We start from the raw sequence: 26760 nt of genomic DNA, 5'->3' as shown, positions 1-26760 counted from the left end.
ATGATATGAGCCGAAATCAAGATTCAGACACTTAACCAACTGAGCCATCCAAGCTCCCCTAAACCGTTTTTTTTTTTAATTAAGTTTCTTATGTATTAAATTTTAGAAAAGACTTCAAGTTGCAGAGGCTTATTTCCAGTGCCTATACAGGATGTTGGGACCAGGGTATATGAGACAGACCTTTCTCCCTAAGAAAATATCTTGTTCAACTTGTAATTTCAATTTTTATATTTTTAAAAATTTAACTTAATAAATCTTTAAATGTCACTTCCTCAGATGAATCTGGGTTTAGATGTTCTGAGTAATGCCTTTAAATTTTATATATGATACATAGACACTGTGGTAATTGATTAAACCAACATGCTTTAAACCACTCTTAAAATATTAAGGTTTATTTATATTTAATATTTATATAAGCACATAATATATAATATAAATGTAATATATAATAGATAATAGATATAATAGATATAGTATAAATATATATTTATATATTATATATAATATATATAAGTATATAATATTTGTGTTATATGTAAGTGTATAATATGTATATCATATATAATAGTTATATCATATATAATATTTATATCATATACAATATTTACATTTCATATATAATATCTATATCATATATAACATTTATATCATATATATTTATATTATATATAATATTTATATATATTTATAAATATTTATAAATATATACAAATATATATAAATATATAATATATAATATATAAATAATATATTATATTATTTATATATAATTATATATATAAATAATATATAAATATATATAATATTTACATCATATATAATATTTATATATATTTATATCATATATAATATATATGTCATATATAATTTTTATATCATATATATTATTTATATATAAATATATACCATTTATATCATTTTTCAGTAAAAATATTTTTATAAGTACTCAATTTGAATGTTTATTTTTGGGGGAGAGAGAAAGACAGCAAGTGCACTCACAGGTGGGGAAGCGGCAGCGAGAGGGAGACATAGAGTCTGAAGCAGACTCCAGGCTTTGAGCTGTCAGCATAGAGCCCGATGTGGGGCTGGAGCCCATGTACTGTGAGATCATGACCTGAGCCGAAGTCAGATACTTAACCAACTGAGCCACCCAGGTGCCCCAGTGAAAATAAAATTATTAAAAATAAATACGCATCACTAAAATATACCCAGAACTTTCTTTTGCAACAGTGACTTTCTACCTCCTATCATCCCTGTGAGGATGTTCTTGTTGTGTATATAAAAAGGTATATCCAGGGGTGCCTGGGTGACTCAGTTGGTTAAGCGTCTGACTTCAGCTCAGGTCATGATCTCACGGTTCCTGAGTTCAAGCCCCTCGTCGCGCTCTGGGCTGACAGCTCAGAGCCTGGAGCCTGCTTGGGATTCTGTGTCTCCCTCTGTCTCTGCCCCTTCCCCACTTCTGTCTCTCAAAAATAAATAAAAACATTAAAACAAATTTTTTAGAAAAAAGGTACATGCATATGCTTTCAAAGTGGCATTGCATAAGTCGCAGGTAGAGTATCAGGAACTAAAATGCAAGTAGAAGAAATGGCTCCACAGTAAAAAGCATTAAAATAGAGAAATGGGGGATGGAGCTATCTTTAGTCTGGAAGACCTATGAGAGGGCAAATGCCTTTGAGTAGAAAACCTTCATAATCTTATGACCCAGTGAACCTCACAGGGAAGAACACTTCCTTGACATCTTAGATTCAAGCCTTGGTGGTCCAGCTGTACCTAAAGTATACTCACGATAGAGTGTGAGTCTTCAAGGAGATTTTGGAAGAGACGAGTACAGAATATCACATGGAAGAAGATTTTGCTAAACCTGGTGACTGGGAGCCCAGACACTGGTGAGCCATTCTGGACCAGTTGGGAAACGCACAAAGATGCCTTTTTTGTTTTACAGTGCATAAGTTATCTATTAGAGGTGCACGTATTTGGAAACCTGTTCATGGAACAACTTACAGTATTGCAATTATTTTTAAAACAAACAGCTTTTGGTTCTATAAACTCCCTACTTTTGTTTGTAAACAGCAAGAACCAGGTCTTTTTCTAGTGAGTTGGATAAAGGCTGGCTCTGGGCTATGAAGGGACATGGGTATTTCTTGTATTAAGGGTTTCAGGGCTGATCTCTTCCTCCATGCCAGTCTGCAAACAGGAACCAGGTAATAAAATCTCAACCGAAAAATTGAGAGAGTAGAGAGAATTCTATTATGATTGTGACTGTTTCTCTACAACTTTGTCTCTGGAACAACTTTTTTTTTTTTTTCTAATACATCGTTGATTTTAGTGCCTTTAGCAATGGAAGTGTGGCCACTTTGCCTGATGATAAAAGGCACAATGGTCCATTTGTGGTGTTTTAGGAAGTTTGCCAAGAGGTTCCTTTTGTCATTATAGTCCTCCCTCAGTTGTCTATCTAAAATTCACAGGAGTTTTAAGCAAGGGCTTAGAATAGAGATTCGAAAGGTAAAGGGGTTTTGGAATTGAGGTCTGAGATGTTTTTCTGTCTGTGTAGTGCCCACTAAAATCTCAGCGGCCCGAGGTCACATAAGACCAAAAGGGGATGACATTTCTCAAAAAATGTACTGGATTGCTAGTAGTATCTATTTCTCGGAAATTAATGCTTCCTATCTTTTTTTTTAAAGCAATTACTGATGCATTAGGAATCTTTTTGTTTAGGAGTTACAAATTTGGAAAGCTTCTGGGCTTGCCATTTAATCCTAAGTATACTCATCTTTTATCTGTATAATTTAGCTGAAGGCTTTCAGTATTCTGGTTGGTTGCTGACAATTACACTGGATATGCTAATCTTTTCAGTGCGGACCTTAGCTGAATGTAAATGACCAAACCTCAAAGTTCCCCACCATGATTTTCTGTTGATTGATTTCAGAACTGTGCTGAAGAATTGTATATAATTTTCTCTTTTGTCAGAGTTGGTTCTATTTAACCAGTAAGTGTAAATAAAGTTTAGTACCTCAAACCTTCATATACACTTTATCTTCTCATGAGAAACATGTATTATCAACACCATCCCCATCCACATATTTATATATATTTTCTTCTAATTGAGACAGTGAGGTTACTTCATGACAATAGGGAAGGATTTTTTTAAAATCTACATATCTGTACTTTCCAAAGCACTTAATGTTGAGGCAACCAGTTGTTATAATGGTAAAAACGATTTGTTTGATAATGCTTTGAAGCTGACCTGTATTGGATTCTCAAAGAGCGATCATTAGTGAAAGGTAAGAGGATTTCATAGGTCTGCTGACCCCAATTGTATGAGTATTATCTTAACAGAGCATTGCAATACTGGAAAATGACTTGAGTAAATAATGTCCAACCTATTCAGTGAAAATTTGACTTTTGAGTGGCATGCTTTCATTTATAGCATGTTGATTTCAGCGTGGGAATGGAGTGTCTTAATCTCTGTGGGGTCACTGACCATGATGGTTAATTTTATCTGTCAATTTAGCTAGGCTACAGTGTCCAGTTATTGGGTCAAACACCAGTCTGAATATTGCTGTGAACATAGTTTGTACATATAATTAACATTTGCAGTCAGTTGACTTTAAGATTACCCTTGATAATATAGCAGGCCCAATCCAATCCATTGAAGGCCTTTGGGGCAAAAACTGAGGTTTCCCAGAGAAGGACTTCTGCCTTAAGGCTATAACATGGAAAGCCTGCCTGAGTTTCCAGCCTGCTGGCCTGCCTTACAAATTTTGGACTTGCCAGCCTCTATAATCGCAGGCTGCCATTATTTCTTAAAATAAGTATTAAAAAAAATATGTCTATATTTTCTCCAGAGAAGTAGTAGTATTTAGTATCAGTAGTGGTCCAGTAGTATTTTTGATTCTGTTTCTCTGGAAAACTCTGACTGGACACATGGACCCTCAGAAAGAAAGTCAGAGTTTTCCCCCCAGAATTATGTAAAACATTTAAATTACTTCTTAAGAGAAACTTTTAAATTAACTCTTAAGGTAAAAACAGGATATTAAACCTCTTAAAAAATCTTAATTGACGTCAGTTTTAATTTAGGGCATTTTACCAGAAAGAATTAGAAAGAGTAGCAAAGCCACAAAAGATGGGATTGGGGGAAAGTCTCAGTAAGGGCTGAAATGAATGTTGAACACCTGCTGTTGATTGGTCCAATTCTTCACTGGCCTAAAGACTTAGGGCTATCACTCCCCTTAAAATGCCCATGAAGTAATAAACTGAATTGGCCTATTATTCTTTAATAATGCTCTTCACTCACAAACCTTTAGATCTCCTCTCTCAAGTTACAGAGCCACACAGTGACCCATCCTCAGTGAATTGTATCATTGAGGGAAAACTCGTATATCTTCTTCATTTTTATTCCCATCTTCCCTAGAGTTTTTCACCCAGATTTCCATTGAATTGCTGATAGGCGGCAGTGAGGGAAGTCTGCAGGCTGCAGGTGCAGAAATTATTAGTGTGGTCCTGTTGTAACCGGAAGACTGAGTGAAGCTTCCGTTCTTTACATGTTTTAGCATTAAGTCAAAAACCTCTGGGGGGCATCAGTGGAATGAGTAAAACAATACAACTGTAGAGCCACTGACAAAAAAAAAAAAAAATCGAAACCATGTGAAGTGTTAAGTAAGCACAGGCAGACTGTGACGGCGGGGGGAAGGGCTGTCTGAGTCTCAGGCTTTTTCTTTCTGCCAGCTTGTTTTCCCCTGAGCATATAACTCGAGTTTCCGTTTTCATCAGGTCTTGGAGCCAGTTGTGGGATCAGAAGAGACTGTTAGAGACCCAAAAATCCAACCTGGACCCAGTCTATTAATGCAGCACCCTCATCCCAGTCAGTGTTCCTGCATGACTGTCTTCAGTGATGGAAGGCACAATTTGTTACATTCTGGTGACTTCCAATCACCGATCCTAGTTCTGTCTTCCAGAACTACACTAACACTAGACATCCTTCCACATGTTAAGCTTTAATTCAGTTATTTTATTTCTCCAGATCTTGGCTTATTTTCTCCAGAGAAATTGTACCTTTTTTCCAATGATTCTCCTGTGTTATGGCCTAGAATCTTATAGTCCTAGGTTGCTCTCTTCTGAATGTGTTCTGATTTATGATCTCACTGAAATATCTAATTCAGACAATGTGGTCTGAGGACCAGAAAATAGAGAAGGTTCTTCCCCTTACTCAGCATGCTGGACATCTGCTGGTATACCACCTGTGATACTGTTAGGACTTTTACTGCCTCATCACACCGATCATGTGTAGTGAGCTTGCTGTCCAAGTGCCCTCCTTCTTTGAAGCTGCTGAAGCTTGGGTGGGGTTTTCATTCTGTACCTGTGCGGTTGGACTTAACAAAGGAGATGTTGGTATTTATCGCTACTGAATCTTTTTAGCTATAGCCCATTATTTTGAGCTTTTGATGATTTTGGAACTAATTCTGGCTTTCTCTCTACTTTATCTACAGATATAAAGCCCTCATTCTCATCTAAGTCTTTAATATAAACACTAACCACCTTTCCTTCTCATTGTCCACTTGTCCATGTTCTGGACGTTTCCAGGAACTCAGTATTCGTGCCCATCCCCCTGAAATAAACCTCCCACGCTCTTTAACAAACAAACAAACATGAGTGGGTTTTCATTTTCCTCTTTGCCTTCTATCCCAAAGTCACCATGTGAGACACCTTCTTTCATGTGGACAAAGTCCTTATGGGACTGATTTTTCTTATATCTCATTCCTCCTCCCTTCTGACCTGTCCTCCACCAGACTGGCCAGTCTGGGTCACACATTGCATCAGTCAGCACCCCTGAATGGCTCCCCTTGCCTCTGCTTGGTGGGAGAACATTATATGATCTGCCTACTGCCTCCACTCTGATGCCATCCCCCAGAACACCTCACCTTGCACCCTTGGTGTGTGTTTACCACTCCTAAAGCAAGACAGGGAACCACAGTTTCTCAGTTTTCTTCTCTTTCTAATGGTGTGGTTCAAAAAAATAAAAGTAAACCCATAACTGCTCATGGACCAGTGATGGGTTAGGTAACTTTCAGAAACACAGCCCTGGCTATCTGTCTGATTCTTCTGTTGAACCCAGCCATTGATTTCTTTTGCCTCATTTTGAATCTGTAAAATTGGATTTGTAACCTCATAAGGGTGTCACTATTAGAGGAGAGGACGTGTGCGCATATTAACTTTTGCCAAGGAATTGAGATGTTCATGCAGTGTACATTAAGTATGATCAGTGGGCATAATGAACCGGAGGCCCAAGGGCATTCTAGCCTGTGTTTACTGGGTTAAAGTTCAATGTGGCATTTTGTAATATTCACAACTTAGTGATACCTAATGTTTAGGGAAGAGTTTTAAAGAAAGCTTGGTATCCACACCTTACATTCAGGTAAGTGAATCCTCAGGGTTTAAAATTCATTTCTGGTGGAGCAGACGTGCGAAAATGGGAGTCTGCTGGCACCACAAAGTGTTCACCACACGGTGAAGACTTATAGAAATGTTACAAAGGCACGGCAGGAACGTGGTACTTCTTGGTTTTTGGCACATGACTACTAGAGTAGTATTTACTGTTTCTCTTACTGCCTGTTAACAAAAGGTGGTAAAATGAAGATCAAAGCAAACCTGCCTTTTTTATTTTCCTTTCAAAGGGTCAGTCTTGTCTTTGTGCAGTATTTCTTTGTCCAACAGCTAATTGTCTAATGCTGCAAGATGGCAGAATGTTAGGCCTTTATTGCCAAAGAAGCCATGAGGCAGTGTCCTTGTCCTAGGAAACTGTAAGGGAGCCCCCTAACTTCAAGAATGGGGATGGTAGAGAACCAGGTGGGACCTTTTATTCCCAGGGGTTATTTGAATTCACAGTCAACCTGTGCCGTCTTTGTATTTTCAAACTCTGCGAAGGTTTTCTTTCTTTTATTTTTTAAATATTGCATTAAAATGTGGATTTCTAAAACTACTAGAAGTAAGTTGCAGCTTACCTTTCGGGGGAGTATGCATTAAATATTTAAAAGATTACTGAAATCCAGTAGTTTTGAGGAATTAATCCTCTCCTCTTAATGTAAAAATGTTTCTGAAAAGGCATTTTGGCACTTGTGGGTCCCACTGGAAAGTAACTGGCTTATATGTATATAGAACTGTAATTTACCAGTGACTGGCCCTTCAATCCAGCAGTAGTAATTTTCTATTTTCAGCTACAGTCCTTGGATTAGTACAAGTCAGGCTCTTTTCCATTTCAGTGATCTTTTTGTAAAGCTCAGTAGGCTTTTAGAAGGAAAAATCTAGGTATGCTTCTCACTGGTTAAGCAGATTTCTCTCTGCAAGAGGATATTTTTGGATTCATTCATGACTGTGTGCTATTTTCCAATCTTATGGACATAAAATAAAAGCTGACAAAGGATAAATGTGAACAGAAACCTGAAGTGTGTGTGTGTACACATGTGCCTACATGTGGTTATTCTCCTATCTCACATTGTGACAAGCAGGTCCCAATCATGAGATGAGTTCCCCTACTGATCAGTTAGTTTGACTCTGTTTCATGTTCCCCTACCTCATGTTTAGAGGTAGCCCAGAGGCGCCAGGCAGCCAGGGTAGAGGGACACACAGACATGAATTCATTGTGTACTAAGGGAATAGGGGCTGGGGGTGGGAATTGGTGGGGACAGCAATCGCTCAAGGACCTATTGGCCTATTTCATTCATAGCGGACGAGTGGTATCATTTTCAATAGGACTGCGAATATATTTTATGATTATACTGCAAACATTTTTCTCTAGTAAAGCCAGCTTAGTTGTAAAATCTACCGTCTCTCACTAGGCAATGTCTCATTTCTTCCTACTTTGTACAGAGTCTCCATTAATCCATCATTTGTTATTTTAACGATAGTTGCAAAACCTAATTGACTCTTGCAAGTCTGCATACCCCAGTTCCCGTGGGGACTGAATTGAGATTCTGTACCTGCAGGTAACATTCACGGACACATGTGCCACATCAAATTGAAAACACCTATTAGTGCTGGGGAAGAGTTCAGGAATTCAGAGTAGGATTCCTTCTGCTTTCAGGTCTGGCCATCCCCCTTTCCACATCTGCCTTTGTTTTGGGTCTGAGTATAAAAGCCCCCATGCCTCTGTAGGGACTAAGCCCCGGCGTTCCCAAAATGAAATAAAGCTGAAAACCTGTATCCTGGGTTTGAGCATTTAGGAAATTAATCTCAAATGTATTTACGTCTTAAATGTGTACTTCGTGGATAGGAAAAAAAAAATCCTTTATTATGATTATTTGATCTTGGGCTGTTTGCTTCCCTGTGACTGGTCACAGCTGTGACTGGGACACAGCTAGTTGATGTTGCAACCGGGATTTACAAGGCAGCAGGACAAAAGCATCTTAGCTTCAGAGCAGATGGCCCACAAATTAATCCTGGCTCAGTGACCGAACTAGCTGTGTGACTTTAACCTGAGCCTCAGTTTCCTGATCTGTCAGGCGATGACTCCTCTCTCAGTGCTGTTGTGACTAACAAAGATAAAACTTATCTGACAAAGCTGGAGATGTTCTGGATAATGGGATTCTTTGACCTGACCTCATCCTGCCTCATGGGTTGTAGGATGGCTGGTGACATACAGCCTCCTTTGATTAGGCTTTCATTTCCCCAGTAGATAGTTTAGGCATAACTTTCAAAACAGCCATTTGGGTGACTTTCACATTTTGATACAGATCAAAATTCTCCATGAGACCCTAGAGCATGAAGAGTACCAACTCTGTCATTTGAGGGATATTCCATTGCTGTTAACAGAAGAGAGTTGTTGATTAGCTAGGTGTGGTAGAGGTGGGCTCAGTTAGAGTCCTCTGTGTCCCAGAAGGGCTGTTCTGTGATCTCTGTTCCACAGACCTCAGGGAGGGCTCCTTTGTGAAATCTTATCTGGACAAGTTAAGTGCTAGGAAGCTTTTGGTTTGCTGCTGTGTTTCTCCTGTAAAAGAGGAGAAAAAGCCATCCAGGCCATCCTTGAGAGTAAAGGAATATACATCTTCTGCAGAAGTCATTTGAGTTTCAGCTTTCACTTTGCTTTTTTAAAAGCCACTCTTGGAAAGATGTTTCATTTCCTTCCTAAGATACTTCGTAAATACGATCCTTTCATTTTTTATTTGAAAGATGAAGGTTGTGGGGGGGGTGCTTCTGGGTGGCTCAGTTTGGTTAGACATCAGCTCAGGTCGTGATCTCACTGTGAATTCCAGCCCCACATCGGGCCTGCTTGGGATTCTCTGTCTCCCTCTCCCTCTTTCCCTCCCCAACTTGCACACACGCTCACTCTCTCTCAAAATAAATAAACTTTTTTTTTTTTTAAGATGATAGATGAAGGAAAAGATCCCTTTTTCCTTAGCTTTACCACTTTCAGTAATACTTTTGTTAGATCCATGGAGATGATCAGAAGCTGTTAGCCGTATCTGGGTAAGAAACATTTCTGAATGAAATTTGTCGTTTGCTTGAGACATAGCTTTTCACTTCTTATGCCAAAAGGTAGTTTCAGCTCTGTGTGTGTGTGTGTGTGTGTGTGTGTGTGTTGCTATTGTAAGTACTAACCTGGTTCTCTGGAAGTAGAAGAAACAAACTAGATTTGATAAGATTTTCATAAATATGTATAATACTGGACTATGCTCACTGATCTTTTGATTAAAGAAATAAATAGGAAATAACAAATCATCTTTAATTCAAAAATAGAATTTCCAAATAGAATTAATGGCAGTAGGTTATATCTACTGTTTATTTCTTAAACAACAAGATCTTGCATGTTTGAAGCATGGATCCTCCCTTTCCTTCCTTCTCCACATCTTGCCATCTCTGTAAGAAGCTAGCGAGAGGGATCTAAGATCCTAAACGATGCAGGCCGAATTTTCGTCATAAGGAGAAGCACGTTTTCACCACAGACTTGTTGGTGGGTAACATTTGACCTGGGCAAGGAACTTCACCTCCTGTGCCTTGGTTTTCCTTGCATCTAAAACGTTGATTTAGGTGGTTTCTCAGACCTATGCAGTTCTTCAACCCCATTCTCTTTTATTCCAGGTACTCATCAAAGAGGTGAACATGATTTTAAGTAAACTTAATACCTGAAATTTCCTTCAGTTCCCCAATCTACACATCTAACTCTTAATTGAATCCCCCAGCCTTTGAGCAAAAGATTTCTGAAGTGTTTTGTTTTGTTTTTTTTTCCAGCATGGATTTGCCAACCATCTAGTACAGCTCCAGCAGTGGGCTGGACAATATTATTGCTCGATAGGCTTGATAGCTGAACTGGAAACACCTGAAATACGAAGCAAAAATGGAGTACTTACAACAGATGTAGTGTAAAATGTAAAAGCAGGTGATATGTATAAGCACTTCTTACTGCTACCACTATGCTTCATTTAATCCTCTCCCCAGTCCTGTAAGGTAAATGATGTCACCCCAATTTTACAGTGAAAGCTAAGGCACCAAGAGAAGTTAAGTGAATTGTCAGAAGTTATCCTTCCATCCAAAGGATGTAGAGAGGGTGCTTGGGGCTCCTGGGTGGCTCATTTGGTTAAGCGTTCAACTCTTGGGTTTGGCCCAGTTCATGTTCTTGCGGTTTTGTGACTTTGAGCCCCGCGTCGGACAATGTAGGAGAGTGGTCTGGGATGGGAGGATTGTTTTGGACTTTTTAAGCAGACTTGATTTCGATTAAAAGGCAAAAACAAAAGCAACAAAAGCTACCAATTTGGCAGTAGGCATCTGTCTGTGTCACTTACTATAAATTTAATTTTTTCACACACAGCATAAATTTCAGGCAGCCTAGAAGTGGAGAGTCTTAAGTGAGAAAGCTCATTTCAGAAGAAAACAATAATCCCATGATTGTATGCTTTGGAGAAAAGAGTCCAAAAAAGAACTAAAAGTGGGTCAAGTGTTAAGAATTGCTCAGCACTGCTGGTAATGACTCGCCCAGAGCAGTGGGAACTGGGGGGAGTTGGCTGCGTGTCCGTGAGATGGATCCCACCCCCCCCCCCCAGTAGGTGGATTGTAGTTTCTCATTTCTCTCCTTTCAACTTGACTTGCAGAAGGGGTATTCCAAATTGTGGTCTTGGTGAGAACAGGCACGGTTCTCCCCCTGCCTGTCCTCCCTGGAATGTCTCAGGTGCATGGCAGTGTCAATCCTCATGGCCCAGCCTGGGGTGATAGGGACCTCCAGAAAGCTGCGATGTGATACTGTGTGCAGAATGAGCCATGGGCGTCCAGCTATGCCTTCATCCAGGGACTCGCAAACATTGCCATGATTGAAAACCGGGTCCCCCAAAGAAGAGAAGGACTTCTTGCCTTGAGTCCCCTTCCCCATCCTGGGGAGTCCCCTGATGCCTGTGCGGGCATGGCGACAGTTGTCCTCCGGGGCTGCAGCCTGGCGGGCGGGCGGAGAAGAAAGGAAGAGGGAGCTGCACAGCGCTGGCGGCCCCCTCCCCCCTGCTCCAGACCTCTGCGGTGAGTTCCCCCGACCAGCATCCCGCAGCTGCCTGCGCTTCCAGGCGGACCGGAGCTGCTCCCAGCCCTCCCGGATTAGGACCTGTCCCGGTTGTCAGGGCAACTGTTTACAGGACAGCATATCCCGGTTTTCCCTCTGTGCCGTGTGCCGAGTATCTTACTGTGCGGTGGCAGGAAGCCTGGGCAAAGGTGCCGCAGCAGGAAGAAGCTGGGATCTGACTGAACAGGTTAGGCAGTGGAAGGAGGCTTCTGACCCTGCGTGCCTTTCCCGGGGCTCTTCCGGAAGGAAAGTGCGCCTGCGTGCTTGTGTGAGCGTGTGTGTGCCAGCTAGCGAGCTCCAGCCAGCCACTTGCCTGGGGGGAGTAAGCGGGAGGGGGCGCGGAGGGGAGGTGGGGGGTTGCTGCTAGGTGAGGGGGAACTGCAGGGCCTCAGTTGCCAAGTGGCTGGTAGTATCTGTCAGCTGTTTGCACACTGTTTACCCATAGGGGATCTATTACAAGCGCTCAAATGAACCGGCAGCTTGGAAACTAGCAGCTTCCTGGGAGCTGCAATTACATAAGCATATATTTTTAATATAATAATAATTAAAAACCAAGTAGCCGCGGTATGCCTGGATCAGCTACAGCTATCCGACAAGAGAGACTGAAGAAGACCAGTGCAAGGCCAATTCCCCTTGGTTTATTCACCATTAATGAGGAAGATGAACAGCAAAAGAATGGAAATTCCAGAAGACCTAAAGGTATGCATTAGCTCTACCCTTTGGTTGGAACTGGAGCCAGCCCCCATTTCCCACACTATCTGTAGCACATTTACAAACTGTGTCTGTGGTGCACGCTGTGTGGAGTGCTTGTGACCTCCTAGCACAGTTTGCTGGTTGTATTTACACATTCTGTAGAGCTGTGTATGCATGAAATGCAGAACAGATTTTGCAGATTTGGTAGGTTTCAGATCAGTTGCCTTTTTTTTTTTTTTTCTGACACAAGCTACTTTCTTGGCCTGGAGATCTTTAATTTATACATGCTCATTTGAACAGTTACCAATGGCATGTCCTTACCAGGAAGGAAATAGGACTTAATCCAGGTGTAAATGATCATCTCCCTACCTTGTTTAGGTGCATTGGTGATTTCTGTTTAATGATCTGAGTTTCTCCTTGAAAAGGGATGAGTTAGATGAAGTGACCTAGGAGTGAGTCCTTTCCAAGGGCAGAGAGTCAAGATGTTACTTCTTTTTCTATTCTGAAGGAGCTTGAGAAGGTGGCAAAACAAACATTGAGCGCACTGTAGGGGGCAAAGCTAGAGAACAGGGAGGGGAAAGCATGACATTTTATAACTTCTGATGGTAACTCTGCTGAACATCTGTCTGGAGGTTGGAATGTGCTGGGTGCAGAAAGGGGAGGTCTGATTCTTGTACCTTTCTTTCATAATGATGAAATGGAGCAGCAGCTTTGCCTGGCTTCTCGAATCCCCCTGTACCGCATCATTTTAGCATTGTCTCATAGCTACCCTCCCAGAGCTGTAATTGTCAGAGATGGCAACATCATAACATTTTTGAAGAGGGGCTTTAAGCCTTGCCTTTTAAGTTTCTTTTTTCCCAGTATCCTAATTCTTGCAACCCCCTTCCCCCAAATGCATATGAGCTGTTTGTCTCTTAAGCTGATAGGTTATCAGTTTTGTTGTTTCTATGTGCTGATTAAATTTTAGCTTGCATTCAAATTGTTCTGTCACTGAGATATCAAATTTCCTCTGTGTGGTACAGAGCAGTAGCATGGCAAAGTAGCAAGCAAATACTGAAGCCCTGATAGAATGAGTGTTTCAGTAGAATCCAGTGCCTGAAAACGACTGGCTTTCTTTTTCCTGGCTCTTGAATGAGTCTTAGAGTTTGCTTTTCTTAAGTATAATTGAAACTGTCAACTTTAAATCCCAAAGTATATTTTTACTTCACTTTTAAAAGGCTGTATACAGGGAATTTCAAATCAACAGAACCTTAGTAATGTAGTTGATTTTAATCTTACTATCAGACATAGTTTCTATCTTAGAACCAAATGACTTCAGGAATTTACTGATGCCACGGATGGAAGCTGACATAGGTGATTCTTTATTTGCCCAGGAATTAGACAGTTGAACCAGAGTGTGGTCTTGATGAAAACCCAGTACTTTCAATGGTTGGTAGAAAATCATTTGGCCTCTTAAGAGGTGTTAACTTTCTAAATTAATGTGGAACTGTTGAACTGTGCCCACTGTGTATTTTTGGAAATGTTCTTGATTTGTGGCACTTTTCCCTTAGGCATTTTGGAACAGTAATTTAGGATAGCTATCCATTTTGTTCTGAGTAGTTTTCTTGAATTCCTCTCTTTCTTCTGTGGTCCCCCCCCCCCCCAGTTGCCTTTAGTATTTTATTTAAAGGGAAAAAGGGTAGGGGAAGTAGTTACTTCTAAAAATGTATTTATTTTTGGCAATTCGTTCCACTTCGTGAATAAGAGAGACTTAAGGAGTTTCTGAATCCCTACCATTTTTCTTTTTCTACTTTTCCTTATATCAAAGGGAAAAAGAAGAAAAAGACTAGAAGAAAAATGCTACGTTGATAAGAATGCCCAGACATAAACAAACAACATTGGAAATCTTTAATGATTGCTAACGAGTAATAATACTATTGGCTTGGTTCTAAATTTCTCATCAGGTCTGTCTGAACAGTAGGAATGTCCACTTTCAAATCTGGCTTTGTCGATCAGAACAGTGATGGAGGTATTCTATGTATGAAATGTCCAGTATGATAGCCACTAGCCACATGTACCTGGGAGTACTCGAAATATAGCTGCTATAACTGAGAAACTGATTTTTAAATTTTAATTGATTTTGAGTTTAAAGAGCCACATGTGGCTAGTGGTTAGCTTATTGGACAACACAGTTTGAGTCTGGAGAGCTTTGATCTTCTGAATTTTTGACCTCTCTGATTTGTCTATCCTTAATTGCTTCCTGGTGCCAGATATGGTCAGGTCCTGAAATGAATGTGGTTTTTTAAAAAGGGCCTGATGGAGCAGACAGCCTCTTTCCTGCAAGGAACCATAATAACCTGGCTTTATAGACCATTTCGGCTGTCCTTTCCCACGTAAATGTTATTGCCTGCTCTGAATATTATTCTTAACTCACCAGTTACCTGTACCATCTTTTGCAACTTATAATGGACTTTTATTTTCTAAATTATTTCCAGAGCATCATAGCCAGATGACAAACAGATTATCTTCCCTGTGTGACTATTAAGATAAACAATCACTTTGTTTTCTTTTCTGCCTACTCTGTGGCCTAATCAGCCAACTGTACCCAAACTTGGTTTTCATGCTTAATCTCTTTATTCTGTCATTACTAGGAATAAAGAAGCATGCTATCTAAATTCAGTAAGCAAAATGCTTCTGTCAAGAATTACCCTGGGTTCATGACAAGTAGTATCTTTCTGGGTACTCTGCTGTTGGGTAACCATCATAATGAACTCAGTAGGAATAAATATCGATTACCGTCTGCACTCCCATTGTGGCTTCATAATTACCCTGGTGGACTGAGACTGTAGTTTGTTTAGCTAGTAGATGAGATCAGTTCTTGAAGGAGGGATTTTTCTCCCATGTAATCGATAGGGATGTACTTGATAATATTGATATATAACATTTAGAGAGTAATTGGGAGTGAATTGGGCTTATGTTCTTGCTCTTACACCTCCAGAGCCCAAGCCTCAGTGCAGTGCTGACGTTAGGACTGGCAGAGGCGAGCCTACTTAGGTACTGCAGTGACTAAATGCCCTTGGATAAGTTTCAAGGCAAACCTACCTTACGGTGAATTTTGCTGAGCAGGTGTCATTATTAAATAAAAAGACATTTTCTCCCTAAACCAACACTTGTTAAATGCACACTCTGTACAGATTACATTGCTGGGTCGTTTGTGGAGATGGTGCAAAGGTAATTGACACGGTTTCTACTCTCAGAGGTGTTTACCTGTCTAGTGGAGGAAGACCACTATGGACCAATAATGCAAGAATACAGACTAAAATCAGGGAAAGGGCAGAGAGTATATCGAAAGTATCTACACATACAGCTGTGCCCTTCTTGAAACTGTACTCTTCTGGGTAAGAAATTGCAGACCGCATGGAACATTACTGAATGGAGATAAACTTAACGTTTAAAAATAATTTGCACAGTCTCTGCAAGTCTAACAGGAATTTTAAGAAATGTTGACCGTATTAGAATTGTCCTTCCAAGGTAACTACTTGGAGGGAAACAGTAACTACTATATTTGGATGTATCTGATAGGTTAATCCTATCACTCTTTACCTTGTTGCCTCTACCTAAGAGTATACCCGGGATTCTACTCTGTTTTTTTGTTTTCCATCATTTTCCTTGGTGGAAAAAATGAAGGCATATGTTTACAGGGTAGTATTAATTGACTACTCTGTTAATATCTAGGTTAATGCCTTCTGCCCCTTTTGTTAGCAAATTGCAGATTATAAAATTTCTCCTTTAAATCAGGGCGCAGTACTTCTGAGCAAATGTGCTCTCTTTCTCCCTTTACTCCTTGTCTGGCTTTTTGTTAAAATGTGTATTTATGGAGCCTGCAGTTAACTTCTTTTCTTCTGGCTTATCCTCTATGAAGGTAGAATTTCTGCCAGTTAAGGTTTCCAAATGAAATACGATCTCCTATTTACCATTTATATTCCTATTGGATTGGTGATGATCTAACAGTTGTAATGTCCTCTTTGTAAGTCATGAGTCTTTTTTTTCCTCCCCCCCCCAAAAGGAGCGTTATGTCAAGTAAAAATGCCATTCTAGAATTCATTCTCCCACATGTTCTTGTTTCTTTTCCTCTTGGGCTCTGTAAGACTCGGACTGTTGTCTGTACCCAGTGTCTTTATTCATGCCATTTCAGCACTAGGCAAAGACATTACCAGTAGAATTTTACAACTAGTGAGGCAAATGTATAGTTAGGAGGAGCAGTAACATCAAAGATCCCTATTATAAGGAGAAAATCTTAAAGTCAAATTGACTGGCATAAATTTTATTTGCTAAAGAGACCTGAAATACAAGGTCTTATTCAGAAGATTTATATAAAAATAACAGTAGATGTCAGGAACAAGGACCATAGCATCTGCTGTATGGCTTGCACTCATTGGATTCTCCTTGAATACGTGTTGAGTGAGTAGAACCGTCTTCTAGGCATTCTGTGTTATAGAAGTAGAAAATTACCATAGATGTCACTGTACAAGGGGAACATGATTTGACCTCTACATAATCACATTCTTTGTATGGTGAGGTAGTATATGCATTGGGATTTGCTTGCTGTATAAAACTTAAAAGTTGTAAAATTATGTGCCTGGGGGTGACTGAGTGGCTCAGTTGGTTGAGCTTTGGACTCTTGGTTTTGGCTCAGGTCATGATCTCATGGTTTGTGAATTTGAACCCTGTGTCGCACTCGACTCTGAGCTTGGAGCCTGCTTGGGATTCTCCCTCCCCCTCCCTCCCTCTCCCTCTCCCTCTCCCTCTCCCTGCATCTCCCTCCCTCCCTCCCTCTCCCTCCCTCTCCCTCCCTCCCCCTCCCTCCCTCTCCCTCCCTCCCCCTCCCTCCCTCTCCCTCTCCCTCTCCCTGCATCTCCCTCCCTCCCTCCCTCTCCCTCCCTCTCCCCCTCCCTCTCCCTCCCTCTCCCTCCCTCTCCCCCTCCCTCTCCCTCCCACTCCCTCCCTCTCCCTCCTTCTCCCTCTCCCTCTCCCTCTCCCCCTCCCTCTCCCCCCCTCCCTCTCCCTCTCCCTGCATCTCCCTCCCTCCCTCTCCCTCTCTCCCCCTCCCTCTCCCTCTCCCTCTCCCCCCCTCCCTCTCCCTCTCCCTGCATCTCCCTCCCTCTCCCCCTCCCTCTCCCCCTCCCTCTCCCTCCCTCTCCCTCTCCCTCTCCCTCTCCCTCTCTTTCTCTCCCTCTCCCTCCCTCTCCCTCCCTCTCTCTCCCTCTCTCCCCCTTCCCCCAGTCACACAGGCATGAGCTCTCTCTCCTTCCTTCTCTCAAATAAACAAACTTAAAAAAAAATTATGTGTCTGTTTCAAGAGCTATAATCAGTGGGGCTAAAATAGCTGGCTGCTCTAACCAATAGGAACCAAGCACACGTATTTGGTGAAAATCTCCCAGCTGATAAATCTTCCCCGTTATTTATTAGAAGGTTGAATTGAGTATTCTTTTCCACTAAAATTGGCATATCTCAAGGGAGCAACTTTAAATTTAATCCGTTGTTACTAAAAAGTTACCAGGTCATTTGCAGGCACCTTGGCCATGTTTTGAGCAGAAACTAATACTTCACAGCAACAAAGGAAATTTTATTGAGAGGGTTTCATCTTAATTCTCAGATGTGAGCATTTAGAAAGAGCCCATTTATGTGGGACCCTCTGTGTATTAAATTTATGTTCTAGATTTGCCAACCTCAAAAGGCAAGTCATACCCCATTATACGTCAGATCTAGATACAGAGGCCTGAAGTATAACACAGATGGACGTAAGACATTGTGTTTGAAGTGTTTGCCAGAACACTGATGCATATTTTTGCTGACTATAAAATGCAAGTTCTGTTTTCTTAGGCTTTAGACCCAGTGATGATTTGTTAGAGAATTTTAATACAGTCTGTCCAGATTCCAGAGAACTTACCATTCTGGGTCCAGTGTGGAGTTTGAAGTGAGAATGGAGCTTAGGCATATAGACCGAAGAAAATTATATTCACAGTTTGATCTTGAATATACATGGCTCTTGGGGCTAGAAGCATCCTTAGAGTCTCAGGCCTAATAAAGTAGTAGCAAGATAGTCTGTGGATTTAGTGGAACCCGTGGTCCTAAAACTTACATCCTTGGGAACAACATTATGGAGGCTGGTGTTGTCCTAATAGTGTCACTTTCAGGGTCAAGTATCAAGTGCTCTTGTTGAGAAATGACTTGGAGTTGGGGTGGAGAGTTGGAATCTCTGTGTGAGCCCCTGTTGAAACCTTCCCAAACAAGGTAACACAAAATCTAAGTACAAATGCAGAGTCGAGATTGTAGTTGTTGCCTCTGAGCCCCTGGAGAGAGCTATAGACATTCAGACCCTGTGGCTGTCAGGGCTATCAGTTTCTGCGGTGGGAAAAGTTTAACCAGATTGACTATTAGTGGCTACATCCAAGTTTGCCGAGGTTATTTCGAAATTCAGAATAACTGTGGGACGAGAGACGGTGTGATGTGCTAGAGAAAGCACTTCATGTGGACATAGGCGAGTTACAGTTCTTTAACCTTCCCAAGCTTCAGGTTCTGAGCTGTAAAATGAAATTAATAATGCCATGCTCATGGGTGGAGGTGAGGATTAGAGATATTATAAGCATTTAGCACACTCTCTAGAAAATACGTGGGGCTCATTAAATGATGTTTATAAAAAGTGGGATATTTGACTACAAATGACGAATTTTCTGCTAACTTCTACCAACATACTCTTTGTCCCACTACATTGCCTGTTAGAGAAATTGTCCGTCGTCTAATCTCCTGCCTCGTACCTTAACTAGCTTGTGAGTGAAAATTTCCAAGACAGCCGCCACTTTTCTGAGGCCTTTTTAGTCTCTTCCCCACAATAGGTATGTGTGACTGGATCCTTGTCCCATGTTTATTCGTGTGGATCAGACGTACTAGATGTCAGGCAGATTACTCATTGCCATGCCCTGTAATTGTGTCGTGTGAAGTGAAGGAAATAAATTACCATTATGTCAGATCACCTCACTTGTTATTTCAAATATGATTAAGGCAGAGCACCTTTATTCCTTGGGATTAATGGATCGCTTCTGGCCTTAATCAGGGAAAAATAGCCATGATTCTCTGCCATCTTGGAAACCAATCAAAGGGAACGTTTTTCTCCTTAAAATTTCTACTTTTAGAGCTTTTTTGTTTTAACGTGTGTGTGTGTGTGTGTGTGTGTGTGTGTGTGTGTGAGAGAGAGAGAGAGAGAGAGAGAGAGAGAGAGAGAGAGAGAGAGAGAACTGCTTAATGGAAGTGTCTTGGGCTTGTGGGCAGGTTTCTGCCAAGGACTTGGGTGATAGGTGCTTACATGTGAGGCTGCCAGCTTTATGCGGGCTGTTTGTCTTTTCTTGTGCTGTTTGCAGCACCATGACTGTTTGTTCTAAATTTGGTCAGTTTTCTATTACTTGCTTCAATCCTTTTATTTCTCTGTGGTAGTCTTGTTTCTTTCACGAGTCAGTCAGCAGGAAGAGCTGCGAGCATTTGGTGCAAGCACCACGTTGGATGTTACGTGCTGCTCTGACTATTATTAAACGTAGGTGCCCGTGGATCTTTATATCCTGAGGTAGAGCTCTTCCCTCCGCCCGCTGTGTACTTTGTTTCTCCTCCTTCTGCTTTGCTATACCTGGTCACCTCCTACTTGTTCTTTGGTTTCAGTGTCATTTCCTTAAGAGTGTCCCCAGATCAGGCTGGGTCCCATATTCTGGGCTGTCCTAGGATCATGTGCTCGTCCTTTGTTGCTCCAACCAGATTGTCGGTTTTGGTGGTTGAGCAGTTGTTAAACGTCTCTCCAGCAAGACTAAACTCTGAGAGGGCAGTGAGTGTGACTGTTTCATTCGTACTGTGTCCCTGGCACGTAATACGGTGCCCAGTATGTGGTTGAGGCTCCCTAAATGTTTATTACACAATGACTGATTAGAGACGATGCACTGACACTGAGAGCCAGAGAAAATGAAGGGAGCACAGCAGGGGAGGCTATCTGTCCAAGCCCTGGAACATTCCGAGATCCAGGACTTTATTCTGAATCCAGCAAAGGCCTTGAAACACCAGATAGATCATCATCCTGACTGGTGAGAGGACTGTGACTTTTGTATTAAAGACCTTTGTCCACTAGCCTTTGTGCAGAGAGGACCTGTGGTTAATTTTCTGCTAGGACCTTATGGCTGAGAGAGTTTGCAGATTCTGCCGTGACTGACTTGGACCAAATTCCAGTGCCAGGTCATTCCAGAAGCACCTTCTACCATCATCTCTCCTTGAACTACTGGAGCTCATTTTTTTTTTAACTTTTTTTTTTTTTTTTTTTTTTGAGAGCACAGGCTGGGGAGAGGGAGAGGGAGAATCTCAAGCAGGCCCCACACTCAGTGCAGAGCCTGGGGGAGAGCTCAATCTCAGAATGGTGAGATCATGAACCGAGCTGAAATCAAGAGCTGGACTCTGGATTCAACTGACTCAACAGACTGAGCCACTCCAGGCATCCCTGGAGCTCATTATTAAGTGTTCATTTTGAGGTTGTGGTATGTGCTCATTACAGCCATGTCTGGAGTATTACAAGTATTTACCTTCCTTTGAACAACTGAAATTCACTATCATGGCTATAAAGTATAAATTACAAGTCAGGGGGAAATTAAACGGAAGAAACAAATCCTAATTGACTTCAACTCTCCCAGATCTCCATGAAACATAGTGTCTCCCACTGCTACCTGCTTCTCTGTGGGTTCGGGAAAGAGCTTCTGCAAGCGTAGGGCAGTCCAGTGTGTTCCTGGTCACGTTCCCTCTGGCCCCCCAATCCATTCCAGTGTACCTCATTAAGCCACACTGAGAATTTTCCTTTTATGTCTCTCCTTTATAATGCCACCTCTGCATCAGCCAATTTTTCTCCCCTGAGGCCCAGAAAAACAGATTCTTTGTAGGTGGATGGTTCCTGGCACAGACCTTTCAGTCAGCAATATGTAAAGATACAAAGTAGCATCTGCAGTGTTAGGATTCAAAACCTCAGCACTCTGGGTTTTCACCCTGGGCTTGTGCTGGGAATCACGTTTTCTTTTTAAGAGTCTGTTACCCCTGATTGTTCTGTGACACTACAGTAGTAAATCCTTTTCCTAATTCTTACACGGTGGTGGTTATTATCGTCTCGCCTCTCCTTACGCATCCAGTAGTTTAGAATACTGTTGCATAAACATTAGCATGAATTATGAATGGAACTCCAAACTGGCCACTTGGGTCAACACTTCCAGTCATCAGTCAACTTGACATTTTCTCACAGTCTAAATGACTTCAAGATCGTCTCCATTGTCACAAGTTGCAGTGACATTGACACTTTCTCTGCTGCTATGTGACCTTCACTTGGCTCCGTTTAGGTAGTGTAGGTCTGTGTTGGGACTTCTTAGCTCTTTATCTACAATACCACAAACCCAGAAATTCCCCTAGTCACCCATAAACTTCAGATTCAGCAAACACTGATTTTTTGGGGGTGTCTGCCCCATGCTAGACAACACGCACGGTCTCCCCAGCTGTGTGAGTTCCTTCTCCTGCCCACACTGTGGCCTCACGCCTTCCGAACTCTTCATCCTCTGGGTGACCCCTCGGCTCCCGAACCCTGTGTTCTCACCGCTGTCAGTACCCTTCCAGCTCACTTGTGTGCTTTTCAAGCCCGGAACTCATGGGTGACCATCTCAGCAATGCACTTGGAATGACGCCTGGTCCTTTGCAGGCCCTGAGTATCCCCACGCTCCCCACACAGCCTCTTCTTTCCCCTTCAGGGCTGCCGAGTGTTACTGTGCAAGTGTGCTCGGGTCTGCTCCACTGTCTTCTGGCTCTCTCACCACATGAGCCTGTCTGCTGATGGCCCGTTGTTGTGGTCAAATCCCATCCTAGCTGGTGTTCACCCTGTGTCTCATCCATTCAACCTCACTCTTCACGTCTAGCATTTTCTGTCACTGTCTTGTGAACATGAGGATGTATTAAATTAGCTTCTACGTCATCATTTACTCACTGGAGTAGAGGAAGAAAATAAGTAGAAAGACACATAAGCCTGCATTATTCTAATTAAAACTCAACGACACGAGAGAAGAATCAGGGATTTCTGTTTTCCTTTGATGTGATTTTGGAGAAGGGTAACATTTGAAAGGGACTGTTGGCCACCGACTCTAGATTTAACTAAATCCCAAGTATCAGGAGATGATTATGCTTATGTGGCCAGTGACATGATTTTGGGGGAAACATTATTGATAAGAGAAAAGCAAATTGAATGCTCTAGACCCCATCTGAGAGTTTCTTGTGGATCATTACTACTGTTGATGCTTCATGAGGGGGTTAATATAATTACTGCTCCATATTACTTCAGGAGAACAAGGTTAAAGAACGAGGCCGTACGTTCTTGAGGTGACGTGTTAAAAAGCAAAACTTTAATTCAGGACTTTCAGTGTTTCTTGAATTCCTTTTTTCTGAGAGTACTGTAACAGTCATTAAAGTGGAAGCCTACTTTGTTGTTACCAGTGTCCTAGATTTGATTTTTTTCCCCCCAAGATTAATGACTCTTTAATTACTCAAGGTAACAGAAACCGTTTTGGCTAAATATGTAGCTATTTATGTTGTCCTCTAGCCTATTTTATCTTAAAACTTTACCGCAGCATTTTAGTGTGAAAGTTAAAGGAAAAAAATAAAACCATCCTGGGTGAGCCTGTAGCACTTAGCATCATCCGTTTCCTCCCCTGTGGCCCTTAGATTTAGAGTCCAGTCTTGTAAGCCGTTGACTGAAGGAGAGCAAACATCCCTGAATGGAGCCTTCGCAAGCACCCTGGTTCATACATTGCTTAGGGCAGTTTGGGCAGCAGGATGTGCTAGAACCAAAAGTCAGGATACTTGGTCTCTAAATTAACAGCCTGAGAAAAACAAGTTTCCTTTTCCCGATGCTGATGAAGGTCTCAGAATCCCAGTGATGCTTCAGGACTTCTAATGACGTGAAGAGTCTTTGATAGTGTCGTCCCTGGTGGAAACCAAATTTTCGGGCCAGTAAAATGAGCCAAGTCAGATTTGAATGTCATAGAAGTATCTCCGAAGTTTAAACTTGGGGATTGTCGGGGCCCCTGGGTGGCTCGGTAGGTCAAGCGTCCGACTGCAGCACAGGTCACGATCTCGCAGTTCGTGGGTTCAAGCCCCGCGTCAGACTCTGTGCTGACAGCTCAGAGCCTGGAGCCTGCTTCGGATTCTGTTTCCCTCTGTCTCTGCCCCTCCCCCACTCATGCTCACGCGCGTGCTCTCTCTCTCCCTCTCTCTCTCTCTCAAAAATGAATAAATGTTAAAAACAATTTGTTTTTAATTGAGGATTGTATATGAAAGTAAATGTTGAATTGAGGGTGTTCCCATGTGCATGGTGTTATGGTCTCCTGGAGGCAATATGTGGAGGGATTAATAACTTGGACTCCGGGAGGTGGCACAACGGGCTCCAACTTTATGCTTCAGGCAAGGTGCTTAATATTTCTGTACCCACTTGCTTCGTCTATTAACCAGGGATAATAGCAACACCTGTCTCGTAGGGTTGTTAAGGATTAGGTGGGATGATAACATAAGTGTGCTTATAACTGTGCCTGGCACTAATAAGCTAGTGTGTAAGCAGTACCAAATGTTATTTGGAAAGTTTTTGTAGTTTGATGGCTTCATTGTAGTGTTTCTAAAAACCCAGCATTGCTGCTACTACTTCTAAATTTTAGGAGACTTAAAAACAGTTGAAAGTAAGTTATATGAGGATTAAATAATTAAAGATTATTTTTTTTTCTAAGATGTCTAGTGATCATATAAGTATAACAAATATTTTTCATGAACTCCTTTTCCTTGACAGTTACTTTCATAACAGCATTGTGAGCCACGTGCTTTTGTATCAGCCACACAAAAATAAAGACACTGTAAAGTGTGTTTGAAATGTATCGTTGTGTTCTTAAGGTAATATTCAGGAAGATACTACGTCATGGCTGGATAACCCAACTCCTTTTCACCTTGCACACTGTTGTAAGGTTGTATAATTTTCTCAGTCCACTATTTTATCATTCATTTTGGCCTTTAAAAGAAGGCTATAATTTATAATATTTTGAAAGTTGTTACTTAAAAAAATTTTTTTTAGTAAACAGCTAACGTAATAACCATATGGCTGAGACCCAGATAAAAAACGTTATAGCAAAATATACAATATTTATGGGGAATATAAATAAAATATTATGGCTAATATCACAGTTTCCTATGTATCTTCCATGGTCTTTTCTCCTTCCTTCCCTTCCTCACCCCCTTTTCCCCTTACCCACCCCCTTTTCCCCTTCCCAGGAGATAACATGTACTCTTCCTATCTGTTGCCTCACTTTCACTACATAGATAGATTGTTAAATAATTTACATGTTTAAATTCATATAAATTATATCATATTAATATGTCTGTCAGTTTGCACTTATCCCCTCAAGTTTTGAAATACCAGTCTAAGGGCGCCTGGGTGGCTTGGTTGGTTAAGCGTCTGACTTCAGCTCAGATCATGATCTCATGGTTCACGGGTTCGAGCCCCACGTCAGGCTCTGTGCTGACAGCTCAGAGCCTGGAGCCTGCTTCAGATTCTGTGTCTCCCTCTCTCTCTGCCCCTCCCCCACTCATGCTCTGTCTTTCTATGTCTCTTAAAAATGAATAAATGTTAAAAAAAATTTTTTTAAAGAACCACCAGTCCTATATAGTTTGCTTTAACTGCTGCCTAGAATTTTATGACATGACTTTACCACAGTTTAATTCTTCATTGTGCTTTTACTAGTTTACTTACTGCTTTCCATACGATGGACAGAGAAGTTGATTCATTTTTTTGTCTTGTCCTGTTGCGACTGCTGATTGTGCAGCACTAACCATCGGTACATGTCTCCTTGGACGTATATGCAGGTTTCTCTGGTATCTTCCTAGATGTGGTAGGAGCGTTTTCACGTGCCAGATTGCTTTTCCAGAATCATCTTGTCAACATAACCCCATGTGTACTATGTGAAGGTCCCCATTACTCCGTATCTCACTTAGCCTGGATTTAGTAAGACACTTTGATTTTTGCCGGTTGGATGGCTATGAAATGGCGTTTGGTTTTAATTGGCAAAATTGGACATTAGCTAATGTAGTGTTTTGTTTTGTTTTTTTAATAATGGGAACACCAGCATTGTTTGGGTGGGTTTTTTTTTCCCCTAGAGGAAGGCAGGGAAACTGCTGCGTCAGTAATCTGGTTTAAAGCTCATTGTTTTTGGCAGGTATACTGACTCACTGGGGGAAGAAACAGATGGGAGCACCACCATGCACAACTGAGGGGAAGGCAGTTATCTTCTCCACTGACATAGTGGCTGGGGGCCAGAGCCGGGTTTCAGATTCCCCTTTTCAAATAGCGCATCTAGTGTCTGGGCCTGAACCTCTTGTTTTCCTCTTATTACTACTACTTTTTGGTCATTCGGCGTCATTACGACTAGGGTACCCAGAGAAAAAGCAAAGTACAAAAGTTAGGTTCGTCCTCCTGATAAAACTAACTGTACTAAGGTTTCTTTTAGGATGAAGAATGTAAGTGGAAGGGAGGGGGGAGGTAATATTTGGGGAAGATTTCTGGGGAGAGCATGTGTTGAAAACATTGCTTAAAATCACATTTGGTAATTATTTGTGGCTTTCCATTATTCATGTAATCCTTGGACCTGATTAGCATTTCTAAAGTATAAACTCTACAAATGCAAGGCATTACCATGAATAATTAAAAGGTAGGGAGTTAGCTATACGTGACTGTGGGTTTTCTTTTATTGTGAACGCTATTTTAGTAACAGGAGGAAGCTTAGAATTGTAGACAGCTAGTCTGGAGACTTCGATTATGCTCTCAGCTCAGCCACATGTCACAATACATTGTATGGTTGTTTTATTTTCCTGGAAAAATAAAGTGACTTTGCTGGGGCCAAAGAATCCATATTCTGTGCTCTGAATCGGTGTCTGTTACAAGGGTTCAAACTGATTTCCTGGGAGGAGAATCAGACACAGCATAAACATAATGATTCATTGGTCAAGATCACCTTGGTAATTGCTGTAACTCATTGATTCAGAATCCCTAGTCCCCACAAAATAACTCTCCCAAAATTTGGGGCATTTTCCCCGGGAGGTCAGATGTCCTCATTTGCAAGGCCATCTGCACTGGTGCCCCCTCCATCCACAAAGCACTTTTTTTACTGGTGCTCTGCCACGCAGTGTTGTACCACTTGATCTCTGTATGTTATGTTTCCCAAACTGGTGTTCTACAGGCCATTGCTTCTGCAAGATGTTAATGGATGTACCAACAAAAGAGTGATTCCAATTCTAGTTCAGGTCAGTTTAGGAAATCTATTTCTATACTATAGGACTTGTAAGGGCATTTAATATACAGTTATAAATTACCAAGAAAGGAATTTAGGAGGGGCACCTGGGTGGTGCAGTTGGTTGGGCATTGGACTCTTGATCCCAGCTCAGGTCATGCTCTTGCAGTTTGT

General features: G+C 41.5%; 1 protein-coding gene across 9 annotated transcripts in view; it reads left to right on the top strand.

Annotated features, from left to right (window-relative positions):
- Positions 1-26760, top strand: part of MAP7 (microtubule associated protein 7) — a 179431-nt gene that overhangs the window by 11860 nt on the left and 140811 nt on the right. For 3 of the 9 annotated variants that reach the window (XM_043593094.1, XM_043593087.1, XM_043593088.1), the window contains exon 1: positions 11933-12235. The exons of 2 other annotated variants lie outside the window; for them this stretch is intronic. In XM_043593094.1, the coding sequence (XP_043449029.1) occupies positions 12103-12235 (133 nt within the window). In that variant the 5' untranslated portion in view covers positions 11933-12102. Of the gene's footprint in view, positions 1-11931; positions 12236-26760 lie in introns of those variants that run through there. 4 more of the 9 variants (XM_043593095.1, XM_043593089.1, XM_043593086.1 and 1 more) reach the window with 3 other exon arrangements.

The sequence above is a fragment of the Prionailurus bengalensis genome, chromosome B2 (assembly GCF_016509475.1).
Source record: "Prionailurus bengalensis isolate Pbe53 chromosome B2, Fcat_Pben_1.1_paternal_pri, whole genome shotgun sequence".
Classification (NCBI taxonomy): domain Eukaryota; kingdom Metazoa; phylum Chordata; class Mammalia; order Carnivora; family Felidae; genus Prionailurus; species Prionailurus bengalensis.
Note: the sequence above shows the minus strand (reverse complement) of the source record. Positions and strands in the feature narration are given on the sequence as shown.